Here is a 25,056-nt window from a genome sequence, read left to right as displayed (position 1 = left end):
GCTAAACCATCCACCAAAAGCGCCCGTACACGTAGGCACGTAGCACACAATTGTGACGCAGGCAGTAACAAACAAGGGAACCAACAGAAAGATGTGTGCAGAGGTATAATTGGCGCGCTTTATTTCAGCACTAAGAATATATGATGATGGTGATACTGATATTACTGATATATACAACCTTTGGAGTACACCTGGATAAATGGAGTAACTAGCATCCCTACCTTGTACAGCACCAAAATAGATATGTACACCGACGTCTACACACACAGAAGACCAGAGGGTACAAGGTAGGGAGGCAAATTACACGCTGGTACAAAAAGAACATGTGGTTGTAAGGATTGTCAAGATGTCTCTATAAACTTTTTTTATCAAAACTAACTGAAGCCAAACCGGCCTGGTGTTAAAACTGATGGTTGGTGGTTACTGTGAGAAAATCACATGTTACTTGTGCACTATAGGGAGCTTTTCTATGGGTGGGCCCGCTGAGAATGAAAATGTACGGCTATATCATGAGGTTTATTTCGTTGATGTCATCCATGGGGATCTCGAGGCCCATCAAGTCGAGATCCTGGAGTCCATCGTCGTCATCCAGATTTAACCAGCCACCAAAGTCAACGTCCATTCCTGGCAGCTCGAGGTTAGATAAGTCCGGCATTTCGGCATCATTTGAAGCATTTGCCGGATCATCATGTCTAGCAGCAGCTGGAGCTGCTGTGCTGTCCTTGCCATTGCTGGGAGGCGTTATTTTGGCTGGAAGCTGTGGATCCCTAGGGTTACTGCTTGAAGGAGCAGAGATGTTGGCTGTCTTCTGTTTGGGCTTTGTTTTATTCTTCCTTTCACCTTTTGCATTGGATGACGATGGACGGCCAGACCTAAGACTGTCTCGGTTGTGCCCGTTCCCTTCCCTGTCCCTCTCACTTCTCTTTCCTTTCGTATTGCTGACAAGGGAAGTACCAAGGCCTGAGGTTTTCAAAGCTCCTCCTGTTATGCTACCTACAACCTCATCGAGTAACAATTCCCTTTGTTTTACATTGTTTGTCCAGGGGTCCTCCTTTACAAATGACAGGTCTGACAGGTGACTGCTTCCTCGCGAAGCATCTGATGCACTGGCCCTGTGGACTGGTTTCACTGTTGTATGATTATCTGCGAAGAAGATAATAAATCAGATCCCTGATGGCTGGGCAATGTGATACATATAACTAGTACTCCCTCCGTCCCAGAAAAGATGCAACCCTCACTTTTCAAGAAGTCAGATGTTTATAAGTTTGACCAAAACTATCAAAAAAAAAGTACTAAAGGTTATCATACCAAATAAGTACCATAAGAATGATCATGGAATATATTTTCATAGTATTAGCTATTTGGAGTCATAAATATTAAAAAAGCTATAAACTTAGATTAAGGAGGTTTAATCAAAATCCAAACTCGTAATTGCATCCTTTTCGAGACGGAGGTCGTATAAACAAAAGTTGCTACAGACAATGCAAATAAGTATTATGTCGATGCAATACCTTGTGAAGCAGCATCTGGACTGCTTCTGTGAGATGTCGCTGATAAAAACATATCCTTGAAAGTAGGCTCATCAAAACAACTTGTCCGGAGGAGATGGAGCGACTCGTTTCCCCTCCCGTAGTCCGCTCCCCCACCAGCCCGCCGCCGCCCACTCCGGGCACGGCGGCCACCCAGCGGACGGCGCCCCACCTCACCGAGACGCCGCCCGCCCCCTCTTCCTCTCTCTCCCCCGTGCCCACGGGCCGTTCCAAGTTCCAGAGGTGGCAGAACGCTTCTCCTCCCTCTGGTTCCCCGGAGTGTTCTTCTCCTACCCCATTCAAGGACGCCCTCCTTCGGCGCGCGCCACCGGCAACCTCGTGGATGGCCCCTTGTGACGCTGCTCGCCGGGTGCCGCCGCCCGTGGTGACCCCGCCGTCGCGGGCCGAGGTGACGCGCATCGTGCTGCGTCCGGCGGACCGCCGTGCTCTGCCCGTACGGCGGACCGACTCGGATGGATGGCAAGAGGCGATGAGTCGACGTGCTCGCCGCGCCCGTTTGCGTCAGGCCCGCCTGCCCCGTCGACGGGTCCCTGGGGATCTCCGGGGCAGGTGTTTCAACTGCTTCTCCGAGGATCACCGGGCGGTGGCGTGCCGTTCCAAGCCGCGCTGCTTCGTGTGTCGCGGGCTCGGGCACATCTCCTACAGGTGCCAGCGCCGCCGCACGGACGCCGGCTCGACGGGACAACGGAGAGTCTGGGTGCTGATGGACGCCGCCCCCGCGGCAGGCGCTCTCGGCTCGGTGTCGACCTGTTCCCCTCCACTCCCGGTGGCCACGGCAACCCGCACTTGCGTGGAGGCGGCCGGTGTTGGACGACGTCGGCGTCGTTGCCGGGGCCGGCGTGCGGCCTCTCCTGGCGGACCACCATCTCCTTCCGTTCCTGGTGGTGACGTCGAGGGAGATGGGGGCAGATGCGATGTTTACTCGGGATTGGCCTCGAGCGATGATGGGTCCTCGGCTGCAGTATCGCGGCCTCGACGGATAATCGATCGCTCGGCCAGCATCGTGCAACGGGAGGAGGACCTCTCCAAGGCGTTGGTCGTCTCTGTGTTCGGGGACTGCCTCGACGGCTCGGCGAGCGCAATTTCGGCTACGATCGCCGCCCGCTTCGAGCTACAGAGTTCCCAGCTCTTCGTACGACAGTTTGGCCCGGCAAGTTTTCTGGTTATCCTGCAAGATGAGGCGGCGGCAATGCGGGTGTTCAATGGAGGACGTCCGATCGTCACCAATTCCCACCGTCTTCATGTTCGGCGGTGGTCGCGGTTCATCAACGCCAAGGCGGCTTCTCTCCCTGTCGCGGTAGAGGTTGAGCTGCGTGGCATACCGGCTCACGCCTGGGAGCTCCCAACGGTGGAGGCCCTGCTCAACGATTTCTGCTGGATCGGCGACCTGCACCCTGAGACGGCGGAACGTCGTGATGTTTTCTGCCTGGCAGGCCGGTGCTCCTCCCTGGAGTCTGTCCCATCGGAGGTCGACTTGGAAATCATCGAAGCTCCCATCGCCGGCGATGGCGGCATCCCTGCCAAGCGCTCCCTCCTCTATCCTGTGGAGGTATCACTCGTTCGGCACGACCAACCTGATCCGGCGGTCCACCCTACCCCTCCCCCGCCGCCTCCGGCCGATCGCTGTCGCCGACGACGCTGGCGGCGCCGCTACGCGCAGGCCGATGCGGCAGCGCTTGGGAGCGCGGGCGGTGGGCCTGAGGAACGAGTCCCAGTGCAACAACGGCTCGGGTCGGTGCGGCTTTCGCGCGGCAGTGTTGATGGCGGGCGGGGGACTCGGGGCAGGGGCGAAACCGTGGCTGTCCCCTCCGCCACGGGGGCGTATTCACTGGAAGAGCTCGGAGGAGCTGCTGAGTGCCTAGCGGCCCGTGCTGTTGCGTCTCCCGATGCGCCGGTTGAGATCCAGCACGAGGAACTGGCGCTCCAGCCTGAGGAACTTATCGCTGAGAAGTTATTGGTCGCGCCTGCCCCCCTGCTACCGGCTACCAGTCCCATGGTGGCCGCGGCGGCCCTGGACTTCGGTGTTGGGGGGTGCTCTGCTGGCTGTGCAAGTGCGTCTCCCATCTTGCCGGTTGAGACCCAGCACGTGGAACCTGCCAGCTTGCTAGGGGCGGCCCTGGATGTTGGAGAAGTGGTGATGGATGTTGGCGATCCCCTGACGTTGACCGTTTCTGCTGGCGAGGGTGTTGAAGGATCGATGGCACCCCTGATCTCGACGAGCGATGCTTCTGCACCACCTGCACTACACTCCTCGCCGACCTTTTCTGAAGACCCGTCGCTTGAAGCCCTGGAAGCCCTCGTCTTTGTGGAGACCGCGGTTTCAAGGGCCACTGCTCCTCACGACGGGGTAGATGGTGGTCTCAGGGTTTACTACAGACGCAAGCAGCGCTCGCGGCAACCCTCGCCGCCGCCTACAGAAGTCACACCGCCACAGCTAGCTGTGGCCCCCACTGGTTGCTCGCCCGGAGCAGGGGAAGCCCAGTCACCGGCTACCTTGCGTAGGATGGAGTTCATTGACAACCTCACCAAGAAAACTGACAGTATTGTGGCACTCCCTCCGGTCATCAACAAAAGACGGAACAGGGCGCCTCCTCCAACCTCGGCTCCATGCAGAAGCCGGCGTAATGCCGGGCTGAGCGCTGAATTTGGTGGCATCCCGGACATTGGAGCCCGGAAAACTGTCATCCGCTCCCTCGACATCGCAATGGAACAGGAGCATATTGACCAACGCGTCCTGAACGACTACGCCAAGCTGTTCAGCAATCTCCTTTCGATGTCCCATGTCCAAGCCCTAGCGGCTTTGTTTGGCTGGAATGTGCCCGAGGGACTCAGGAACATGAGTAATGTAATATAAGTACAGCGTTTCAGTGCTGATTGGTTATCTGGTGGTCGGTTGTTTCTTCTGTTGCTCAATGAATCCGTCCAAGATTTTAATATGGAACATGCGTGGGTTAAATTCAACTGCACGCCAAGATTCATTGCGGTCGCTCGTGGAGTCCACTAAGGCCGATATCGTGTGTATCCAGGAGACTAAGATGGAAATCATATCCAAACAGATCCTGATCTCTGCCCTGGGTTCCTCCTTCAGCCATTTTAGTTTCGCCCCTTCGGTGGGTGCGAGTGGGGGCATCCTAGTCGCTTGGAAGCATGACCTGGGTCCAGCAATCTCCACCCGGGTGGATGCTCACAGCACTTCAGTCCAATTTCAGCCAGCTGATGAGGGAGGTGAACCTTGGTGGCTTACGTGTGTGTATGGACCTCAAGGCAATGATGAGAAAGTCCAATTCCTACAAGAGATACGTAGTATTCGGGCAGCTTGTCATGGCCCGTGGGTGCTAGCAGGTGATTTTAATCTTATTTACAGAGAGGAGGACAAGAATAATTCAAATCTCAATCGTGCAATGATGGGTCGTTTTCGGAGAACACTTAATGATCTAGCATTGAAAGAGTTGCCACTTTCTGGTCGCAAGTTCACCTGGAGTGGCGGAGGGCCATCCCCAACACTCTGTAAGCTGGACAGGGTGTTCTGTTCAATGGATTGGGATGGTATGTTCCCGAATTGTTTACTACAAAGCACAGCATCCATGGACTCGGACCACTGCCCCCTCATCTTGGGGCTTGGTGATTTACTTCATGGTAAAGGAAGGTTCCATTTTGAGTCCTTTTGGCCACGATTGGATGGTTTCCAGGATGTGGTCGCGGAAGCCTGGAACTCGGTCGAGCCACATTTCTGTCCCCTGGAAACGTTATCTTTGAAGCTTAAGGCACTTACCCGAGCTTTGCAAAGCTGGAGTCAGAAGAAAATAGGTCATATTGCAACCCAGCTTGCCTTGGCCAAGGAAATTATTCACCAGTTCGAGATTGCTCAAGACAACCGTCAGTTATCTGTCAGTGAGCTGTGGTTGCTGCATACACTGAAGAAACATTCACTTGCACTGAGTTCCTTGCAGCGAACCATGGCTAGGGTACGATCTAGGATTGGGTGGCTAAAGGATGGTGATGCCAACACCGCGCTTTTTCACTCTCAGGCGCAGTACAGGAAGAGGAAAAATTTCATCTCTAAATTAGTTTCAGAGGACCAAGTTCTTACAAGCCACAATGACAAAGCTGCAACAGTTTTTGAGTTCTACGACAAACTCCTTTGGCACGGCTGAACAGAGGGATATTTCTATTGACCTTGATAACTTGGACCTCGTTCAACATGATCTTGCCGAGCTGGAGCTGCCTTTCGGGGAAGAGGAAGTGTGGAACACCATCAAACACATGCCCTCGGACAAGGCCCCGGGACCTGACGGTTACACTAGCCGCTTCTACAAGTCGTGCTGGGCCACCATTAAGCCGGATGTGATGGCGGCCCTTGCTGCAGTACACCATGGAAATTTCAGAAATCTACACCTACTCAACACAGCACTTCTCACATTGTTGCCCAAGAAAGAAGGTGCTGTCCATGTCAAGGACTTTCGGCCTATCAGCCTCATCCACAGTTTTGCCAAACTTGTCACTAAACTGATCGCTAACCGGCTGGCAAGCAAACTAAGTGCTATGGTGGCTGCAAACCAAAGTGCATTTGTTAAAGGTCGTTGCATTCATGACAATTTTATCCTAGTCCAACAAACAGCAAAATTCCTCCACCAACAAAAACAACCTCGGATTCTCTTGAAGTTGGATATCTCTAAGGCGTTTGACTCAGTCTCTTGGGCGTTTTTACTGGAGATCTTGCAAAAAAGGGGTTTCGGCCCAAGATGCCGAAATTTGATCAGTGGTATCCTTGGCTCTTCGTCCACCCGGATACTACTTAATGGCATTCCAGGAGAAGAGCTGTTCCATCGGCGTGGGCTTAGACAAGGTGACCCCCTATCACCTATGCTATTCATCTTGGTTATGGATGTTCTAAATTGTATGGTCGAGAAAGCAAACAGCGAGGGGCTCCTGCAACCATTGGCTACAAGGAACATCCATCACCGTGTCTCCATTTATGCTGATGATGTGGTTTTATTCCTCCGCCCAGTGGCCACTGATTTGTGTATGGTTGAGAACTTGCTGCAGCTATTTGGAGCTGCTACGGGCCTTAAAACAAATATCCAGAAAAGCAGTGTCATGCCCATTCAGTGCTCGGAGGATGAGTTGACGGTTGTGCAAGCACATCTCCCTTGCGAGGTTCAGAACTTTCCCTGCAAATACCTTGGGCTGCCTCTCTCCATCAGGAAGCTAAGCCGTGCACAACTCCAACCTATCATCGACAAGATTGCAGAAAAACTCCCAGGGTGGAAGGCTGATTTGTTGAATCGTGCAGGAAGAGCCATTCTTGTGCAGCATGTTCTAACAGCCATGTTGATATATGTTGCTACTGCCCTGGAGCTTCCCCCATGGTGCCTAAGGGCCATTGACAAAATCCGAAGAAACTTTTTATGGCGAGGTAGAAAAGAGGCTAATGGAGGGCATTGTCTATTAGCCTGGCCTAAAGTTTGTATGCCTAAGGAGCTTGGTGGTCTTGGTATCCTAGACCTGCAACATTTCAGCTGGGCACTTAGAGTCAGATGGTTGTGGCTCGGAAAAACTGAGCCTGCAAGGCCGTGGAGCTCCCTCCCAGTTCCAGTTCACTCTTGTGCCAAGTCGCTATTTGCTATTGCCATACATACTGAAGTAGGCAATGGAGAAAATACTAAATTCTGGACCGACAGATGGCTGAATGGGTGTTCCATTGAGGTACTTGCCCCTCATCTTTTCGCTTGTGTTCCAAAAAGGAGGGCTAACAGACGAACTGTCAAGGAAGCTTTGAGTAACAATGTGTGGCTTGGGGACATCCAAGGTCACCACTCGGTCGCTGTACTTTCTGAGTACCTGAATGTTTGGGACCTGATACAAGAGGTTGTTCTACAACATGATGTTGAGGATGTCCACAAGTGGCGTTTTGAAGCTTCGGGTCAGTTCTCTACCAAATCAGCCTATGAGGCCCTTTTCAATGGATCCGTTTATTTTGCAGTGGGCAAACTGATCTGGGGCACTTGGGCACCAAAGAAATGCATGTTTTTCATGTGGCTAGTCGCTCATAACCGCTGTTGGACAGCAGACAGACTTGCTCGTCGGGGCCTATCACATCCAGATCATTGTCCTCTTTGTGAACAAGAAGAGGAGACAATCAACCACCTTCTCTCGGCATGTGTGTTTGCCCGGCAGTTTTGGCATCGGTTTTTGGGCTGTTTTGGATTTCAGGCTGTCACGCCTCTTCCTAATGATTTGGATTTCTTTATGTGGTGGCAGCAGGCTGGTGACAGGATAAGTGCTGGTGTGTTGCAGGGGTTCAATACCCTGGTCGTTTTGGGAGCATGGTCTATTTGGAGGACTAGAAATGATAATGTGTTTGATAGGATCGCTCCCAGTGTTGATAGAGCCCTCTTGCTTGCACGGGATGAAGCTGAACTTTGGATGCTTGCAGGTGCAAAGGGGCTGAGTGCGGTGGTCGCGGTCGCATTTCCTGATTAGGAGTCCTATATAGCGACAGACTAGTGGTCACGATGGTTGTTTTATTGTTTTTGTTTATCGGCGCGTCTGTAACTTTCAAACAGTGAACCCCAGGGGCTGGGGTGGTGGTGTGTGTCTTGGGTGCGTAGTGTGTGTAATTTGGCTATTTTGGCCTTTTTCCTCTTCTTAATGCAATGATATGCAGCTCTCCTGCATATTCGAGAAAAAAAAAACAACTTGTCCCTGTCTCGTCATAGTTTTGGCATCGCACAAGTACTCGTTTGACAAAACTTAGAGCAGCATGTCTGCCAGCTCTACTAACATTTTTGCTGCTTAAAACATTTGGACCACAGAAGGCCTGGAGATTAACACGAAACGGTCAATCACTTAGCTAAGCATATGAAAACATATTACATTCAGAATCCACGAAGTAAGCAGAGCTAACGAATGTCTAAAAGACTCTATTCTTCCTTAAAAAAATGTTCAGCGCAGACGTATTCTACTTCCTAGTTCTTATGTAAGTTCATTAACACTTGAACATCAACTATAAAACTTAAATGGAAGTTCCAAAGAATGACACATTACTCAAGCTCGAATTTATGAAGAATGTCACCACCTCAAAATAACTAAAACAACTACGAAGGTGGCACACCAACGAAGCTGTCCCACTTCCAGTGGTTTGGGAACAGCAGCTGCCAAGCAAATCAAATTCCTGAACCTAGATGAGCATGGCAAGAACCATTACTCAAGTGCATTGCAGAAACCAGTCAAGGTTAGGCTCACAAGTCACAACACAATAATTGTCATTTTTTGATCTCAAGCAACCATCCAAGTAACTGTGCAGGCCAGGCCAAGCAGGATGAAATACTTTTCAAAATAACAACAGGAGAAAGTTATGAACTAGGGCATGCACAAAGAGAAAGGACGAAACAAACCTTAAATGTGGGACCCATAGAAGTTTTTATTTTTTTGACAACATGGGACCCATAGCAGTTAGTTAAGTCATAAGCCACAGCGATGCTGATTCTAGTAGGACATTACGCGGGCCCCATAGAATACAAACAATCTCACCATCCCTAGCCTTCCCTTCCACACAGAAGGCTCGCTCGATCCCCAACTTCCCATGCCGTGAACACTCATTCGACCCAACAATTCTCTTCACCATCGGCCCCTCATGCATGGAGCGTGTCCTTGCCTGACAGGCTTCAATCCAGATTATTCACCAACAAGCAGGGCAGCAGGCTGCAGCGACACGGAAGGGTCGCATATCGGCCACCTTGCGATCCTGCGGTCAGGACACGGGGCCTCCATCCAGCACACTAGCTGCTCTGCGCGAGGTCAAGCTCCTCCATGGATCACAAGGTACCACGGATTATTGTTTTTGTGAAACAAACCACGGATTATTGTATCTCTGCTCTTTCCTCCTTCCTGTGGTTGAGTGATTAATCTGATGATTTGTCCGTGGATACCTGCGGCTATATTGTCCTCACCCCAGAGCACATCCCATCCAGACTTCCGCCGGTGGATGGATCTGATGAGGCTACTCTCTCCCCTTTGCAGGATCTAGAGGAGACGATCACCACGCAACTTGAGGTCCTATCGCCGACTGCCCTGGACCACATGCTAATGGGTAATGGCTAATGCTCCATCCTTTCTGTACACATGTTCACCTGGCCCTGGCAACCATTCTGGAAGGTGGCCAACCAACAGTCATGTGCGCCATGGAGGGGGGCGAGAAAGGGGACGACAGAGACTAAAAATTACTTCTTAGGTGCACTCTAAGCTCGAGATCGACTGAGGAAATTTTTCTTTAAGGTGACTTCCCACAATGTTTGTGGTTCATTTTAAGAATACAGTCATTAACTTAACGTCACCTTTTAGCTACATTGTAGTTGCCAAAAGAAATGCATGATACACACAGGGTTTTTCAATACATCAGTCAAAGATTTATATGCTCAATAGGTGAAAAGAATATTAACAAACAATGAACTAATATTATTTTGGATAAAAACGGATGATCAAGGCATTTGGATACATAGAGCAAAGAGTTTCAGGAAAGCTAATAAGAAACAAAATTAGGTTGATATAACTAAACTAAAATGGCAATTAGGAAAATGAATTGTAGTGTGTATTAATCAGTAGCATGACCAATAAAATGAGAAATAGCATATTGGAGATTTGGGGGAGGTACCATATATTTCTCATATGCTCTCAGGAGAAGTCTATCCATGGCGAGCCGTGAGAATTCCCTATTATAAAGTGCACCAAGTTTACATAAGAGTCTGCAACATGATAATCTGTTTTTCCATAATAGGTGCAAATGGCCTGAAAATACCTCTGCTGAGATTCTTTTGCAGTTGTAACAATGCCATCCAGTTTCAATAGCAAGTTTTTCTTCTCCACAACCTATGATGTCAGCCAGAAGTATTACAATTAATTATTGGGGTGTTATATTGTAGACATGGGTCAAATACATCAAATATAGTAAAACAAGTCAATCAATAAATGAAATGTGATGCAACAGTAGAAGTAAAGCAATTAAAATGGTATGCTATATTGTGGACATGGGTCGAAGAGATTAAGAATAACAAAATATGTCGATCAAGAATTAAGACACACGCCCATGCACTTGGTAAGTTACGAATACCTCTTTATGAAGTTGGCCTTCTAATTTACAGATTTCAGCATTAATATCCTCGTCCTCACTCTGTGCAAGATCAGGCTGAAATGGAAACAAGAAGTCAAAACACTGGAAAAACTAGCTAATTTCTCCATTATTTGAGTAAATCAGTATGTTCAAAATTGGGGATTCGTCGAGGAAAGGGAAGTTACAAACTGGACCAAATTAACAATATTACTAAAAATAAAATGCTTTAACTAAGAAGCTACATTATCCTAAAACATTTTGGAGGTCAGCCCAGGAAGAAACTTGGGAAAGAATATGGAAATCCTGGGCACCAGTAAATGCAAGTTTTTCATGTGGCTGGTAGCACATGATAAATGCTGGACAGCTGATCATCTTGCTAAGAGAGGACTGTCTCATCCACATAGATGTCCCCGCTGTGACCAAGAGAAAGAAACCACAGCCATCTGCTACTGTCCTGTATTTTTGCTAGAGAGTTTTGGTTCAGACTGCTGCAAAAAATTGGTATGCAATCCCTTGCTCCACAGCTAGCAGCAGGGCCTCAACCCTGTTGTCATCCTTGACGCTTGGACCCTTTGGAAGCATCGCAACAATCGTGTTTTTGATGGAGTGCCTCCAAACCTGATTAGAGATTTACAGCTCGCTGGTGAGGAACTACATTTTTGGGGTTTGGCCAGGGCAAAGGTGTTTCATATCTTTTTGCCTTGGTGCCAAACTAAGTTTGTGGGCTTAGGTTGTGATCGGGCTTGTTTGTAATCGGCGTGTGTTGGTTTTGAAGGACCTGGTGTGGTTTGGGTGGGTGTGTTTGTAAGGGCTCTTCCCCTTTTTCCTTAATATAATGATGTGAAGCTCTCCTGCGTGCTCGAGACAAAAAAAAAGGAAGAAACTATTGTCCTAATTAAAAAAAACTACCATGAAATATTCCATATTACATGTTCTTAATCAATTCAGAGGAAAGGATAAATATCAAATCTAAGGGGAGGAAACTACCATGCAATATTCCACTTCCCATGTTCTTTAATCAATTCAGAAGAAAGGATAAATATCAAATCTAAGGGATGGAAACTAAAATGCAATTTTCCACTTCCATGCAATGTTATACAGTCGTCTAGTCGAACCTAGTCGACATGGCACCGATAAGGCGACTAGTCGCGACTAGTCGTCGATCAGGTCGATTAGTCGACCCTAGTCGGTCCTAGTCGTCGCTATAGTCGTCCTATATATCCCACGACATATATGTACATGTATATGTACTTATATACTATATAGCAAGCAGGAACACCACAATGATAGTCAGTTTGGTGACACTTACTTGTGAGATTTGATGTTTGAACTGTCCAGAACTCCATATTCTTGTCCCACACTCCATATCCTTGCTGTTCTGCTGCTGAAACTGTAATTACAAAGAGAAAAACTGAAGTCAGTAGCTGAAATTAAATGTGTAACAGCATTACAGCAAGTGAGCAAGTAATTCAAAATTTAAAAAGAACACACCTAAACCAGGGCAGCAAAGCATACATATTACATAGACAATTAGACAGCTAAATAGGTTCAGTGTTCAGACATTCAGTACATAAATAGGTTCAAATGATAAGTCGACCAAGAAGCTAGTCGGACGACTAATCTCGATTAGGCGACGATTAGTCGGACGATCAGACATATGATCGACAAAAGCTAGTCGCTCCACTTATCGAAGCCAGCGGAGCGATAAGGTCGACTAATCGCGACTAATCGCGATTAGTCGGACGACTGTATAACATGGCTTCCATGTTCTTTAATCAATTCAGACGAAAGGATAAATAGCAAATTTAAGAGGAGAGTGCAGCACAGAGAGGGCCGTGGAGAGAACAAGATATCGAAATATCCAAACCAATCTGGTTGAGACAATGAAAAGCCTACTATAGAAAATTATTCACATCTTAAGGTGGTATGTATAGTATGGAACTCCGTGAGTACTCATACACCCAGGCGAAGCTTACACTAATATTATCCTGGTACACTGCTCTACGACACATCAAACAAAGAACATAAAGGATTATGTGGTAAAATCTCAATTTAATTTAAGAGTAGAAAAAAATTCTTCACCATGGTGCATTGGCACGAGAGAAAATAAATGTGGCGTCACCCCTGCATACACCTATCCAAATAGTTTTCGAATGAACAAAGAAGCGTGTAAGTAAATATATGGATATAGCTTACATGGCTATTGTTAGAGTATATTAGGCAACTCCGGATATGATTAGTTTAGGATTAATTGTAATCTCGGGATAACCTTTCTTATCTCTAGGAGAAGCTACTTGCCCTCCAAGTCATGTACTCCTATATATACCGCCCAAGGGGCTCAATGCAATACACCGACCACATTATACGCATCCTACTTTCCTACATGGCATCAGACGCCTAGGTTTTAGATCCTGACCTAGCCGCCGCCGCTTCCGCTGCCGTCGCGCCGCCCCCGGGGAGATCGATCTCCGCCCGGGGCAGCGCCCACCTAGGATGCGCCACGGATCCCTCTGATCCGCGCCGCCGTCGTCATCAACAAGCAGCAGGGGACCTACCTCTTCCCGTCGCCCATTGGATCCATGGCTGTGCCGCCGTCGTCCTCGTCGCGCACTGCGTCGCCATGGGCCCGCCGCCGAGCCTGCCCTGCCTCTGCGTCGTCGCTCCCTCGGCACCGCATCAAGACCCGCCGCCTCTTCCGCGCAACGTCCAGGCGCCCCTCCCACTTGCGCCGCCGCACCGCTGCCCCTAAGCGCGAGTGCGTGGCTGCGGAGGAAGCCGTGGGGCCGCCAAGCCACCATGTCGTCGAGGCCATCGGGCCACCGCACCGCCGTCTAACGTCGCCGCCAGGCCGCAGCGCTGCCGCCGCCCTCCACCACCGGTCCTCTCCTCGACGCCGTCGAGCCTACGTCCCCTTCGTCCTCAGCACCGCTTCCGCCACCGCCTTGTGCGCAAGGACGTGGCTACAGGGATGGTTCGGAGGTCGCCAGCCCGCCGCGCAGCTGGAGCAGTGGCCGCTTGGGATGCACTTCGCCGGCTCGCCTCCCTATGCTATGCTCCTCTATTCTTTCCCGATGGGGAGAGATGAGGATAAAGGTGGGGTGGGAATATCCAGCTAGGTGCACCCGAGATTGTACTCGGAGGTTTGTCCCGTTGCTGCTGCTGTTTTCTTTTTCCCAATCAGAGATTGGGTTTGCGTCGCCCTGGCGTTCGTCGCCGTTCATCGTCGACACTCCCGAAGGACGACGTTCGTGATCAAGCCACCCTACCGATGTCATCGCCTTTTCAGGCGGTGGCGCCACTCGCCGCCAGTCTTCGTCAAGCAGGCGCTCGATCCTCCTTCGCGCCTCGAGCCGTTCTCGCACGGACATCGCCGCCGATGTTCCTGAAGGAAGATATCGTCGCTACCCCTGATCTGAGCGCGACATTTGCTGTAACCTGCGCCGTCGCCACCCCTGTCCTGAGCGTGACCTAAGTCGCAAACCACGCCGTCTACCATCGTCATCCGCCGCACCGTCCTGTTGCTGTCTTCGGCAAGAAGCTGCTGAGTTTGTGTACTCGAGCACCTCGACGACACTTCGACCCGCGCCCCCTCCACGGCTTCGACCACATCCACCTCGACTTCGGCTACTACGGCACTAAAGGGCTATCGTCTGCATGAGTCTCCAGACACAGCTCTCGCACCGGCGTTCCGACTGCAGGGGGCATACGTCTCCATTGTTCTCCAGTCTGACCGTTCATTTTGCTACCGCTACGACTGCGGATGGATGTTAGAGTATATTAGGCAACTCCGGATATGGTTAGTTTAGGATTGATTATAATCTCGGGATAACCTTCCTTATCTCTAGGAGAGGCTACTTGCCCTCCAAGTCATGTACTCCTATATATACCGCCCAAGGGGCTCAATGCAATACACCGACCACATTATACGCATCCTACTTTCCTACATCTATCAATGCGGTAAAGCGAGGCATGGCGACTCAATACCATGTTACTGCTTTGGCGAGTGAGGCATGAGGCAAGGCGACACCATACCAAGGTAAGGAAATGCAAGACATAGTGTGAAGGAGGAAGAATAGGAAAAAACAAACAAAAAAGGAATAAGAATTGAGCTAGCCCATGCCCATGTGCCCCTCCCCTTCCTATATATCACGATCCAGAAGCATCTAGAGCCGCCGCCCTCTCACGCCTCTCTCGTTCTCCAGAGGTATCGTTCAGCCTCTGCGTCTGCCCCATGCCCCCACCATGAATCTCGCTTCCCTATGCCCTCCAGATGAGCCGCCGCCACTCACCTCTCCGCTTCCTTTCACTTTCCTCACTGTCCTGTGCCCTCAGACCAACCACGACCACTGCCCCCTTCCAAATCGAGCAATTGACAAGCAAGGATGGAAGAAATCAAGCGGGCAGGAGCGGAATCGAGCAGAAGGCACAACTGAGCTGGATAGGAGCAGAATCAAGTGGGAGATGGCGCAATAGAGTAAGGAGATGGGAAGTAACACCATCATTGGAACGGAACATGCATATTAGTAAAGAAAGTAATAAAACTGAGAAGTAACATAAAAATCATAACACAGTAACAAAAACATATAGTAGAAACATTATGGTTGTAGTAAGAACAACCTACCACAAGTTCAATAGATACACCAACTTCACTCAGCTCGATGATAATCCTATCACTGAAGCACATCTCACTGTACTGAAACTCAGGCCACACCTTGGCTTTATCCATGACATTGCCACTTTTATGTGACACTTCATCATTATATTTCCAGTCAGAATCCATTATCAGACCATTTGGGCCCCTCCTTGGAGCTTCAAAATTCATTAAAGGTCCTAACTTATAGTTATTTGAGTAAGACTTCCATCCTCCTTCATCAAAATGAATTTCATGTGTATCAAATGCATATCCCTCGCTTACGTAAGTGTTGTTGGTAATACTATCAATCCTCTCTTCATCGATCAATGCTTGAATAAGTCTTTGGCCAACTGAAGGCCATCCCGGTACCCCAATCCCATGGACTAGGGATGAAAGCGGTCGGGAACGGTCGGGAAAATAGCCTAACCATTTTCATTTTCATATTTTTATTCGGAAACGGAAACGGAAACGGGAAAGCTCGGTCGGGAAAACGAATTCGGTTATGCGGGATATCGGAAACGGTACAATTCGATCGGAAACACTTCGATAGCGGTCGGGAATCGATATAAAAAACAGGAACACCGACACATATATAACCACTCTAAATGTTCAACTAAATGCAATAGATACAACTGTGTATAGTACATGGGCAAATAATACTGTAAGTTTATAGATGGCAATATTCAAGTAACAACTCGTGCATCAGCACACTCCACACTAGGTATATATTTCTTAGTACATGAGTACTGCTTGACATGACATTTCATTTAGCGTATACTGAAAAATAAACGAAACCCCAAAAAAAAAACTCCGACAGATTTGTAGGCCACCATGCACATGCTTACAGGTAGGCAAGAGACAAGCACAAATTGCTTGGACAGCAGCTAAGCAGGCCATGGGCCGCATGCATGCACGCGCAAGCGCAGCGGTGCAGGCCTGCAATACGGCAATGGCAGCAACACCCACCAGTTGGCCAGTAGTCCCACCTCGTCTATCCTAACAATCATGCATGCGCTGGTGAGCTATAAAGGAGGAGGAGGTTGGGAAGGATTTACATTCGCTTGCTAAACGGGAGCACCTCGGGAAAATCCGGGAATTCCCGAGAGAAAAATGGGATCCGAAGAAACGGTCAGGAAATGTTCGCTCCTGATTCCGTTCCCGTTCCCGTGGCCTTGTGACTGTTTCCGACCAGATTCCCGTTTTTTCCTGGCTAAAACGGAAACGGTCAGGAAATTTCGGAAACGGTGTCGGTCGGGACGGGATTTTCCCGTCCCGTTTTCATCCGTGCCATGGACAAGTTGATCGAGGATAGGTTCTATGCAGCTTGCCTCCCAGCCGACCCCCATGCCATTATCCAACTGATTCAAGCCAAAACCATTTGGAAGGGCAGCGTGATCATCTTTGTTGCTAGCGGCTGGAGTTGAGGGCTGTGAAATGTATTCAAGACCACCCTGTATTGGGAAAAAATATCAAACATAGGACTTAATTGAAATCAAGTTATGAAATAACTCCTACCATTTCTACAAACAGGAACTGCCCAGAAATGCATTGTCACAAAGGCAATTTTGATAGTACAGTAATACTGCAAGGACGGAGTTATGAAAAGGCACCTTATATTTTTGGCATTCATCCCCTTCCATTGACCTACTTGAGGTGGAATCGTCTGGCAAATGTATCTGACCAACAAAGTATTGACCAAGGAACAATAAATTAATGTAGTGAAAAATCTTTTGGCGCGAAAGAAAATCACCACGTTACCTGTTGACTAAGATATGTGATGTCTTCTGCAGTCAAAAAGGCGAAGAAAGGTTCAACCTGCCGCCAGAATGAGCTTGCACAAGCAGATCCTGCAACAAGACATATACCATTCAAATATCAAATAATTTTCCAATGAAGATAAAAAAAAAGAATGTGAAGGTAAAGTCAATACTCAGGGCAGCATTTGCTGAAGCAAGAAGTTCCTCATGATCATCTTCAGATTGCACTGAAAAGTGAACAGCACAAGTTCAAGGGTATGGTTCAAAAGAAACTGTTTCAAATTGCATAAAGCACTCCAATGGATACCAAGAGAAGCTTCTGAACATGTACCAGGAGAGTCTGACTGCACACTGCTACTTGTATGCCTAGGCCGTGCATTACCTCTGCGCTCAGATATTTTCTTCATCAGTGGTTGTTTATATTGGGATATCTCCAGATACGGTAGATTAGGATTTGTAATCCCGGCTTGCCTTATCTCTAAGAGGGGAGCCGCCTGCCCGCCCTGGCGCCTCCACCATCCACCGCTCCTCTGTTCCTTCCTTTTCCCCCTCTCACGCTGTGGTGTGTTTCACCGTGGTGGGCAGATAGGGAAGAGGATAGGGGGGGTTCTGTGCTACACGAGATGTTGCTGCTGATTAGTTTTTTTTTGGTAATTTCTCTGATTTTTTACTCGATCACCGATCGAGATTGCGTCGCCCACCGCCCGTCGACTGCATGCCTCTTCTTCGACATCGTCACCGGCCGTTCTTCTTCAACACCTATGTCGCCCGGGCTAGCGTGCGGTGCGCATCGGTGCACCACCCGCAGCGCCGCCAGGCCCTCCGCGACACGGTCTCCAAGCCGATCGTCCCCGACTTCTCCGCCATGTTTCTGATCTGCGCGGCATCGTCGTCCGCCGTCTTGTGTGTGCACCCTCGGTCTGATCAGCCGATCAGCATACACGCACGTATCTGGACGGGTGTTCTCAATACGCGTGCATCTTCTCCTAGCATGGAGGGCTGCCGCTGTGTCGTCTCTTCGAGCAGCAGCGGCTCCACACGTGGTCTCCTCCGTCGTTGCATCTACACCGCCACCGACCACGTCCACGATCTCCTCATCGACTACGTGTCGCTGCGCTTCGCCCATGGTTTTCATCAAGCTGTACGAGTTCTTCGCCGTCTTCTTCGAGCTCCGCCGCCGCGTCATTCGGATAACCGGGCCTTGCGCCAGATCATCCGGGTTCACCTCTTCGCTTCATCCAGCACCACCTCGTCGCCAGTGTCGCCGTCTCACTCTACCCCTTCATCTCCTCCGACAACTGCGGGCTGCATCGGCATCTTCTACCTCGCCATTCTGCACCTGCGACCGTCGTGGAGGCCTTCTCTGCTGGTCCCTCAGACGACAGCGCCCGGTGGTGCACCCTCCCTCGCATGTCCGGTATTGGCAACACCGGTGCGTACCATCGTCCCCGAGGTGTTTCCGGGCCTGGCAAACCCGGGAATGTCTCGCCCGTCGGCTCCTGACTACATCGACTTCGGCATCGACCGCCCCCCCTCTTCGACTGCCTCGACGCGTCGCCGTCTTCGTCTCCGGCGTCTTCTTCATCACACCTTCACCATGGCGCCTCCTCGTGCGCCCGCGGCTTCTTGTGCGGCTCTTTACCCTCGGAAACCTCGACAGCTCCACGTCGACCACGGCTATCCTATGCACGACATCTTCGACCGCGGCTACTCGTCCTCATGCTCAGCTACCTCGACATCGGCACAAAGGGATACCGCCTTGCTTGAGCAACCTCCAGCCTCAGCATCCGCGACGCATCGGCCGCTTCGACTACGGGGGGATGTCAGCTCGTTGGCTTTCAGCCTTCGGCTTCTTGTCCCTCTCCAGTCTCACCGTCTGCGCCGCTCCCGCTGTGACTACGAGGGGACGTTAGAGTATATTGGGATATCTCCAAATATGGTAGATTAGGATTTGTAAGCCCGGCTTGCCTTATCTCTAAGGGAGGCTTCTTGCCCCCTAAGCAATGTACTCCTATATAATCCGTGCATGAGGCTCAGCAATATATCCATCCATTACACACCAATCCTATTATTCTACAGTGGTCTCCCAGATTTACTAAGGGAAAATCAGAGTTAGAGTATTGATTAGCCACATAAAAATGTTTTTCAGCTAAGGAAAAAAGGTCACCTCTCAGTTCTCTCTGAGACTGTCCTCACACTTCTTTGTTTTGTAGTTGGAGCATTTTCAAGCTTGTCAATGGATACAGGAGTGCCAGGCCTGGTCGGAGTAAAACCCCGCCCAACTCTTCCTTGTCTCCTTGCGGCATCTCCAATATCCTCATCGGCAGACAACTTATTCCTTTTGTAAGGATGCCCAAGCATAGCAATCTTCTGAAAACCAGAGCCATGCCCATCATCCAGTTCACCAGCCCTTTTGCCCTTGTCCCTTAGCTTTTTCTCAGCAACAACAGGCTCATCACCTTCAGATCCAGTTGAGAGCCCATGATCTCGTTTTGTTTGTTGAAGACCATTTACAGATGCACGCCTTGGTAGACCTGCACAATCTTCATTGATAGGACTGTCCAGCAAACCTGTTACCAGTGCACTATCAGTAGTGATTATAGGAACTAAATTTGACTTCCTTGCTGAACGGGATATCTTCTGAGGCCTCTGCCCACCCCACTGGGTCGGAGGAGATAATGAATGCGTAGATTCTGTACGTTTATGATTGCCAGATGCACCAGCATAAATTAACTTATTTGTACCAGAAGGACGTTCGCAATCATCAGAACTAGCTTGTGATCGATAAATGTTTGGAGATGACTTCAATATTGACCCTGAATTTGATCGGGGTCCCCATGCAGAACCATTCGCCTTCGGTAATGATGCAATATTACATCCACTGTCGTCTTCACTAGGCCTGAAAAATCAATGTGTCAAGGCCTGATTTTGTTTGTTCAGGTGTGTGAGCTGAGTTGGCGGTGAACACAAATATGATGAAAAAATTAGGACTCGATGTGCAGCAGAAGATATCTTTCTTAGTTTAATGTGGTATGATAAAGTAGAGGAGCACAGAACGGAACAGGTAAAGAAACACATCTTACTTGTTAATTGTTCTTGGATTGGGTGTTTCTTTATCTAAAGCAACTTGACGTTCCCTTTTGTTAATAGGATGGAAACCACTGTCTTGGTCACTCCTATTTAAGGGTCGCACAACAAGACCATTTTGTGTAGAAAGCAAATCTGTTTTAATTGTGCCAGATGCAACAGTTCCAGACCTGCACATTCAGTTTCATATAGTTATAATCAGAAGCCAGAAAGCAAAATGGAATGCATAACAAACTTTTTCATTGGTGATTTAAGGAACTGCTCCCTACATCCCAGAATGGTGAGCATATTTTGGACAGGAAGAAGTAAAATTTTACAAACTTTGACCAGCAATTTGTCAGATTATATACTCCCTCTGTTCCAAATTATAAGTCGCTTTGACTTTTTTGGTTCATCCATTTAGTTATGTATCTAGACATATTATTGTATCTATATACATAACTTAATGGATGAACCAAAAAAGTCAAAGCGACTTATAATTTGGAACGGAGGGAGTACAAGTTTAGGATATAAAACTTGCACCAATAGATTTGTATTCAAACTGCTTCTGAGATGATATTGATTATTCTTTAGCAAATGACAACATATTATAAGAGAAATTAAGGGTCCAAAACTACTTTGTGTCACTTTCCATGATCAAAATACGCTTATCATTTCAGGATGGAGCATGTCCCAAAAACTTTATTAATTTAATCACGCTGCAGAATCTTCAGGTATAAACTTCTTAAAATGTTCCCAACTATCTTCATGCAATAACAGTTGAGTTGCCTAGTTGCCTCTCAAAAGAAGTTCAAAGGGATAAAATCTCAGAATCAATATCTAGAGATATTAACTCCAAGTCTAGGTGGTTAAATTTCTAACCTGAAACTAGGAGAACTTGTCAGGCTCGCCCTGCCGTCATTACTAAACTTGTGTTGCATGCCTTGTTTTGACTCTCGGTCTACATCAACAGTCCTCAAAACACCAGACAGTGACATATCCGGCTTAATGGCAGAACGCTTTTTCTTCATTTTTGGCTTTTCCCAACCATCAATAGTAGTTGCCAAACCTCTGATTTTTTCTTCTGGGACTGCAGAACTGCCATTGGAGGCTTTGCCAGGATCTGAAATTCTATCAGTAGGTCCGGGGCCTCTTGATGGACCAGCTGTCCTTGCATCCATCTAACAAATCAGATGTCCATCAGGTAAATGATACAAAAATCCCTGGTAGGCTAAACAAGGCATCAAATGACATGGCCTCTATGTACATGAAGTAATGAAGTATCTTCAGTTGCAAATTAACAATGGAAGAATAAATTTAACATGCTAAAAGTCAGCAACTAAGCCACATTGCAAAATAAGGCCTAGTTTGACACGCAACAAATTTCACATATATAAATGAGTTCAAAGCTAGCAAAACCCAATTGTATCGTTTCGCAAACAGCACTATCTAACACCTCTTATAAGATACAAGTAAAACACTAAACTACATGAACATTTGGAAGCAGGACCAACCTCCACCATGGATGTACGTATTCTCCTATTTTGTCATGCATTCTTTGTCCTCTCTTCTCTCTGAAGTCCAGGTTCCATATCATCTGCATTTAAATGGCTCTGAGGAACATTTTTAGGGGAAACTCCTCCGGATGATAACACACTAGACCGTTCATTAGATGAACTGTCTCCTCGAGAACGTTTTCGCACAACATTGGGATAAAGTTTATCGATCTTCGCAATAGCACCGCCAAAAGCTCTAGATCTTTCCCTACAAAAATACTCCACAGTGAACAATTCGATAGGAGCACATGATTTATAACCCACATAAATATTCCCATGTACTGGAAAACTTTCCCTACACAACTTCCCCCAGAAGGTCAAAAACACATCATTATAAAGTCTTGCATTGATAAAAAGTTGTGTTTCTTTGTAAAATTGATATTACATTCAAGTATCTGCTACCACCTTTCATCTGATAAGTTCATCGCAAGACAACAAAGTAATGAAATAATACCTGGCCTTATTTGAATTGTCGTTAAGAGTATTCATGCATCTGATCTCTTCAATAGCATTTGGTAAATTTCTCCCCAGAGATGGAATTGATGTTGAATCTTCTGTGGGGGTTCCAAAAATGGAACTTATTGATTTCTTTAGATCTAACCGAGATGTTTTGTGATCCACAGTTGCAGGTCTCAAGTCCACAGCAAGTGACTGAACTAGATTGATAGAGTCCACTGCAGCTGACCTTGATGAGCTTGATGCTGAAAACATCGCATAGCCATCACCACCTTCACGGAAGCTTCCTGACCTTTCCAATGAAGCAGCTGCATAGGACCCACGTTGTGCATTGAAGTATCCATGCCCATCAGGGCTACCAGACACTAAATCGGATTTTGTACTAGATGCCATTGCCCCCAATTGAGGCAATTTTCATACCACTAACATTTTGAACACAACCTCAAGTGAAAACAACCTGGTCTTGAAACCATGAAGCTACAGGTAGTATGGAATCTCAAATCACTGTACCTGTCAAGACTCAAGACAAACTTGAAAATGATTTATTTATGCCATTCCAACTATTCAATTACACAGCATACAGCATGTCCAAAGTAAGAAGTAAAACCTAGCTTTCAGACAAAAAGAGTTCTTTTTATAAAATTTATACCAGCATTCACATTTAACATAAAGTATCAGATGTTATCTTAATTTATTCATTTTGTTGTCTACTAAACTAGGGGAAAAAGTTCTTCCAATAGTGCCACCTTCTAACTATGAAAATACACGCAATCTGCATTCTGCAAAAACAAACTGAATGCATTCTAATATGCCAATGCGGCACTATGGTACTGAATGCATTCATCAATATTCCATAACTCTTAACAAATATGACCGACGCTGCATGAAACAGGATGCAAATTGTGCAAGCAGCTCCATGAGGAATCGACCTAACCCTGCTGTTTTTCATACAGTGCTGGTCATATTTGTAGTGCTATGAAACACAGATATAGATGGATGCATTTAGTACCATAATGCTGCATTTATGGAACTAGCCTCAGTAAGCCTCAGTAGAATTATACAACTTACGTGTTTTACATATGTATATATAAGCAAAGCAGTAGTGCCATATTTCGGTTTCTTTTAGCAGACTGTCCATTTATCAAATAGTTCATAGTCAGAAGGTGGTAGTATTGGAAAAAAAACATATCTTTTTTGCTAGGTTAGTAAAGGGGGGAAAGGGAAATAAGTTAAAGCTATAACGTCTGTTACTTTATTATGGCTTAAATAAACAAAATAAAGTCCTCTGCATATCGACCATGAAGGTTTGCAAATTGGCAGCTAATTTCTAGTTAAGAGAGAACCAAACAAATAATGCTATACAGAAACTAACTTAATGCTACTAACAACTGGCCTGTTCTAGAACTCAATCCAAAGAATTAATGCTGCTAGCACCACGGTGAAATTAGGAATAGACAGATACATGTTATTACTACAAATAATGATCCAAAGAAGTACTTATTATCATTCACAAATAGAAGCATGAATTGATATTAGGAATAGAAAGATACATATCAAACCCACAGGTGAGAAACGATCAACACACTGACCATTTCTAATTTAGTCAGTGGCTCAATAGAAGTATATACTAAATGATCATTGTGTATTCCGAGTTACACCTAGTAATACAAGAGAGGTAGGGATCCTACAGGAGAAATGTGATACAAACTGCCCCATTTCTGTTTAGTAGCATGAAGTTTAGTAAAAGGGGTTCATAGAATTTCCAGCCAACAATTGTGCATTGTCTTTCACTCATTCTGCTAATTGACATCTACACTCAACTACTATTACGTAATTTAGGGCTTCATAATGTTATATGGAGCCCTGAGACCATTTTTGTGTTGCGTCGTGCTGGCTGCTAGCATTTTTTTCACAGAGCAACCCCAAACCCAGGGGCGGATCTCGTACAGGGACATGGATGTGCACATGTACACCCAATAATTTTCGCAAAAAGTTAGAATTTACTAAGCAACGAATTCCCAAATAGCTTGAGGTAGTTTGGGAGCTCGGTTTCGCACAGCAAACAGGGAAGAGAAGAGGATGGGAATACCTGCTGAGCGCTCTTCGCCTTCGAAGAGATCGGCGAAGGCATCGGCACCTGGTGTAGGGCGGCGGCCAGGGGCGGATCTAGTAAGAGAGATATGCGTGTACACACGTACAAACAATAATTTTCGCAAAAAGTTAGAAGTTACTAGGCATCGAATAGCCAAATAGCTCGAGGTAGTTTGGGAACTCGATTTCGCTCAGCAAACAGGGAAGAGAAGGGGGTGGGAATACCTGCTGGCCGCACTTCGCCGGCGAAGAGATCGGCCAAGGCCTCGGCACCTGGTGTGGGGCGGCGGCGATGGCGAAGCCAACTAGAACCCGATTTGGGAAAGGGGGGCTCGATCTGGGCTGAGGCGCTGTCGGCGGTGCGAGCCAGGCGGCGACGACGACGTACGGACGAGAGGGAGGCGAGGAGGAGAACGGGAAGGACACGACCGAACAAGGCAAGTGTGAACGGGTAGGCAAAATCAGGGTTTGATTTTCCCGGACCGGCCTAACCGCTGGGGTCTGGTTCCGGCTAACCGGTCCGATTAGGCCGGTTACCGGTCGGAACCGGATAAACGCAAATTTGAATTCAAATTTCTCCGTTGAAGCGGTTCTAACCAGTATACCGGCCGGTTAGACCGGTTTACCGGCCGGTTTGGCCGGTATACCGGTGACTTGGCCGGTCCGGTTTTTAGCGGCATACCGGCCGATTATTCCGGTTTACTGGCCGGTTTGGCCGGTATACCGGTGGTTTCGAGCAGTTTTCCAACGCTTAAAAAATGAATCTCCGGTGTGAAATAAAAAGAAATTTCGACAATAACTATGCACATTTTAATGTAAATGACCTTACCAAAGCAAT

At 47.7% G+C, this 25,056-nt stretch overlaps 1 protein-coding gene across 1 annotated transcript; it reads right to left on the bottom strand.

Annotated features, from left to right (window-relative positions):
• Positions 1-100: 100 nt before the first annotated feature.
• LOC120660488 lies at positions 101-24,675 on the bottom strand. The gene is made up of 21 exons (XM_039939030.1): positions 24,444-24,675; positions 24,217-24,293; positions 22,126-22,637; positions 21,630-21,879; positions 20,998-21,296; positions 20,133-20,306; positions 19,794-19,948; positions 19,217-19,619; positions 17,381-17,433; positions 17,223-17,276; positions 17,051-17,139; positions 16,903-16,968; positions 16,588-16,743; positions 15,281-15,676; positions 11,969-12,049; positions 10,660-10,734; positions 10,348-10,418; positions 10,204-10,261; positions 8,249-8,370; positions 1,512-1,591; positions 101-1,143 (listed from the first exon to the last, which is right to left on the bottom strand). The coding sequence occupies exons 4-21, from the start codon at positions 21,636-21,638 to the stop codon at positions 503-505; spliced, it is 2,982 nt and encodes a 993-aa protein (XP_039794964.1). The 5' UTR covers positions 21,639-21,879; positions 22,126-22,637; positions 24,217-24,293; positions 24,444-24,675; the 3' UTR covers positions 101-502.
• Between the last annotated feature and the right edge of the window lie 381 nt (positions 24,676-25,056).

This window comes from Panicum virgatum, chromosome 2N, assembly GCF_016808335.1.
Source record: "Panicum virgatum strain AP13 chromosome 2N, P.virgatum_v5, whole genome shotgun sequence".
Taxonomy (NCBI): Eukaryota; Viridiplantae; Streptophyta; class Magnoliopsida; order Poales; family Poaceae; genus Panicum; species Panicum virgatum.
This window is presented reverse-complemented; position numbering and strand designations above follow the sequence as displayed.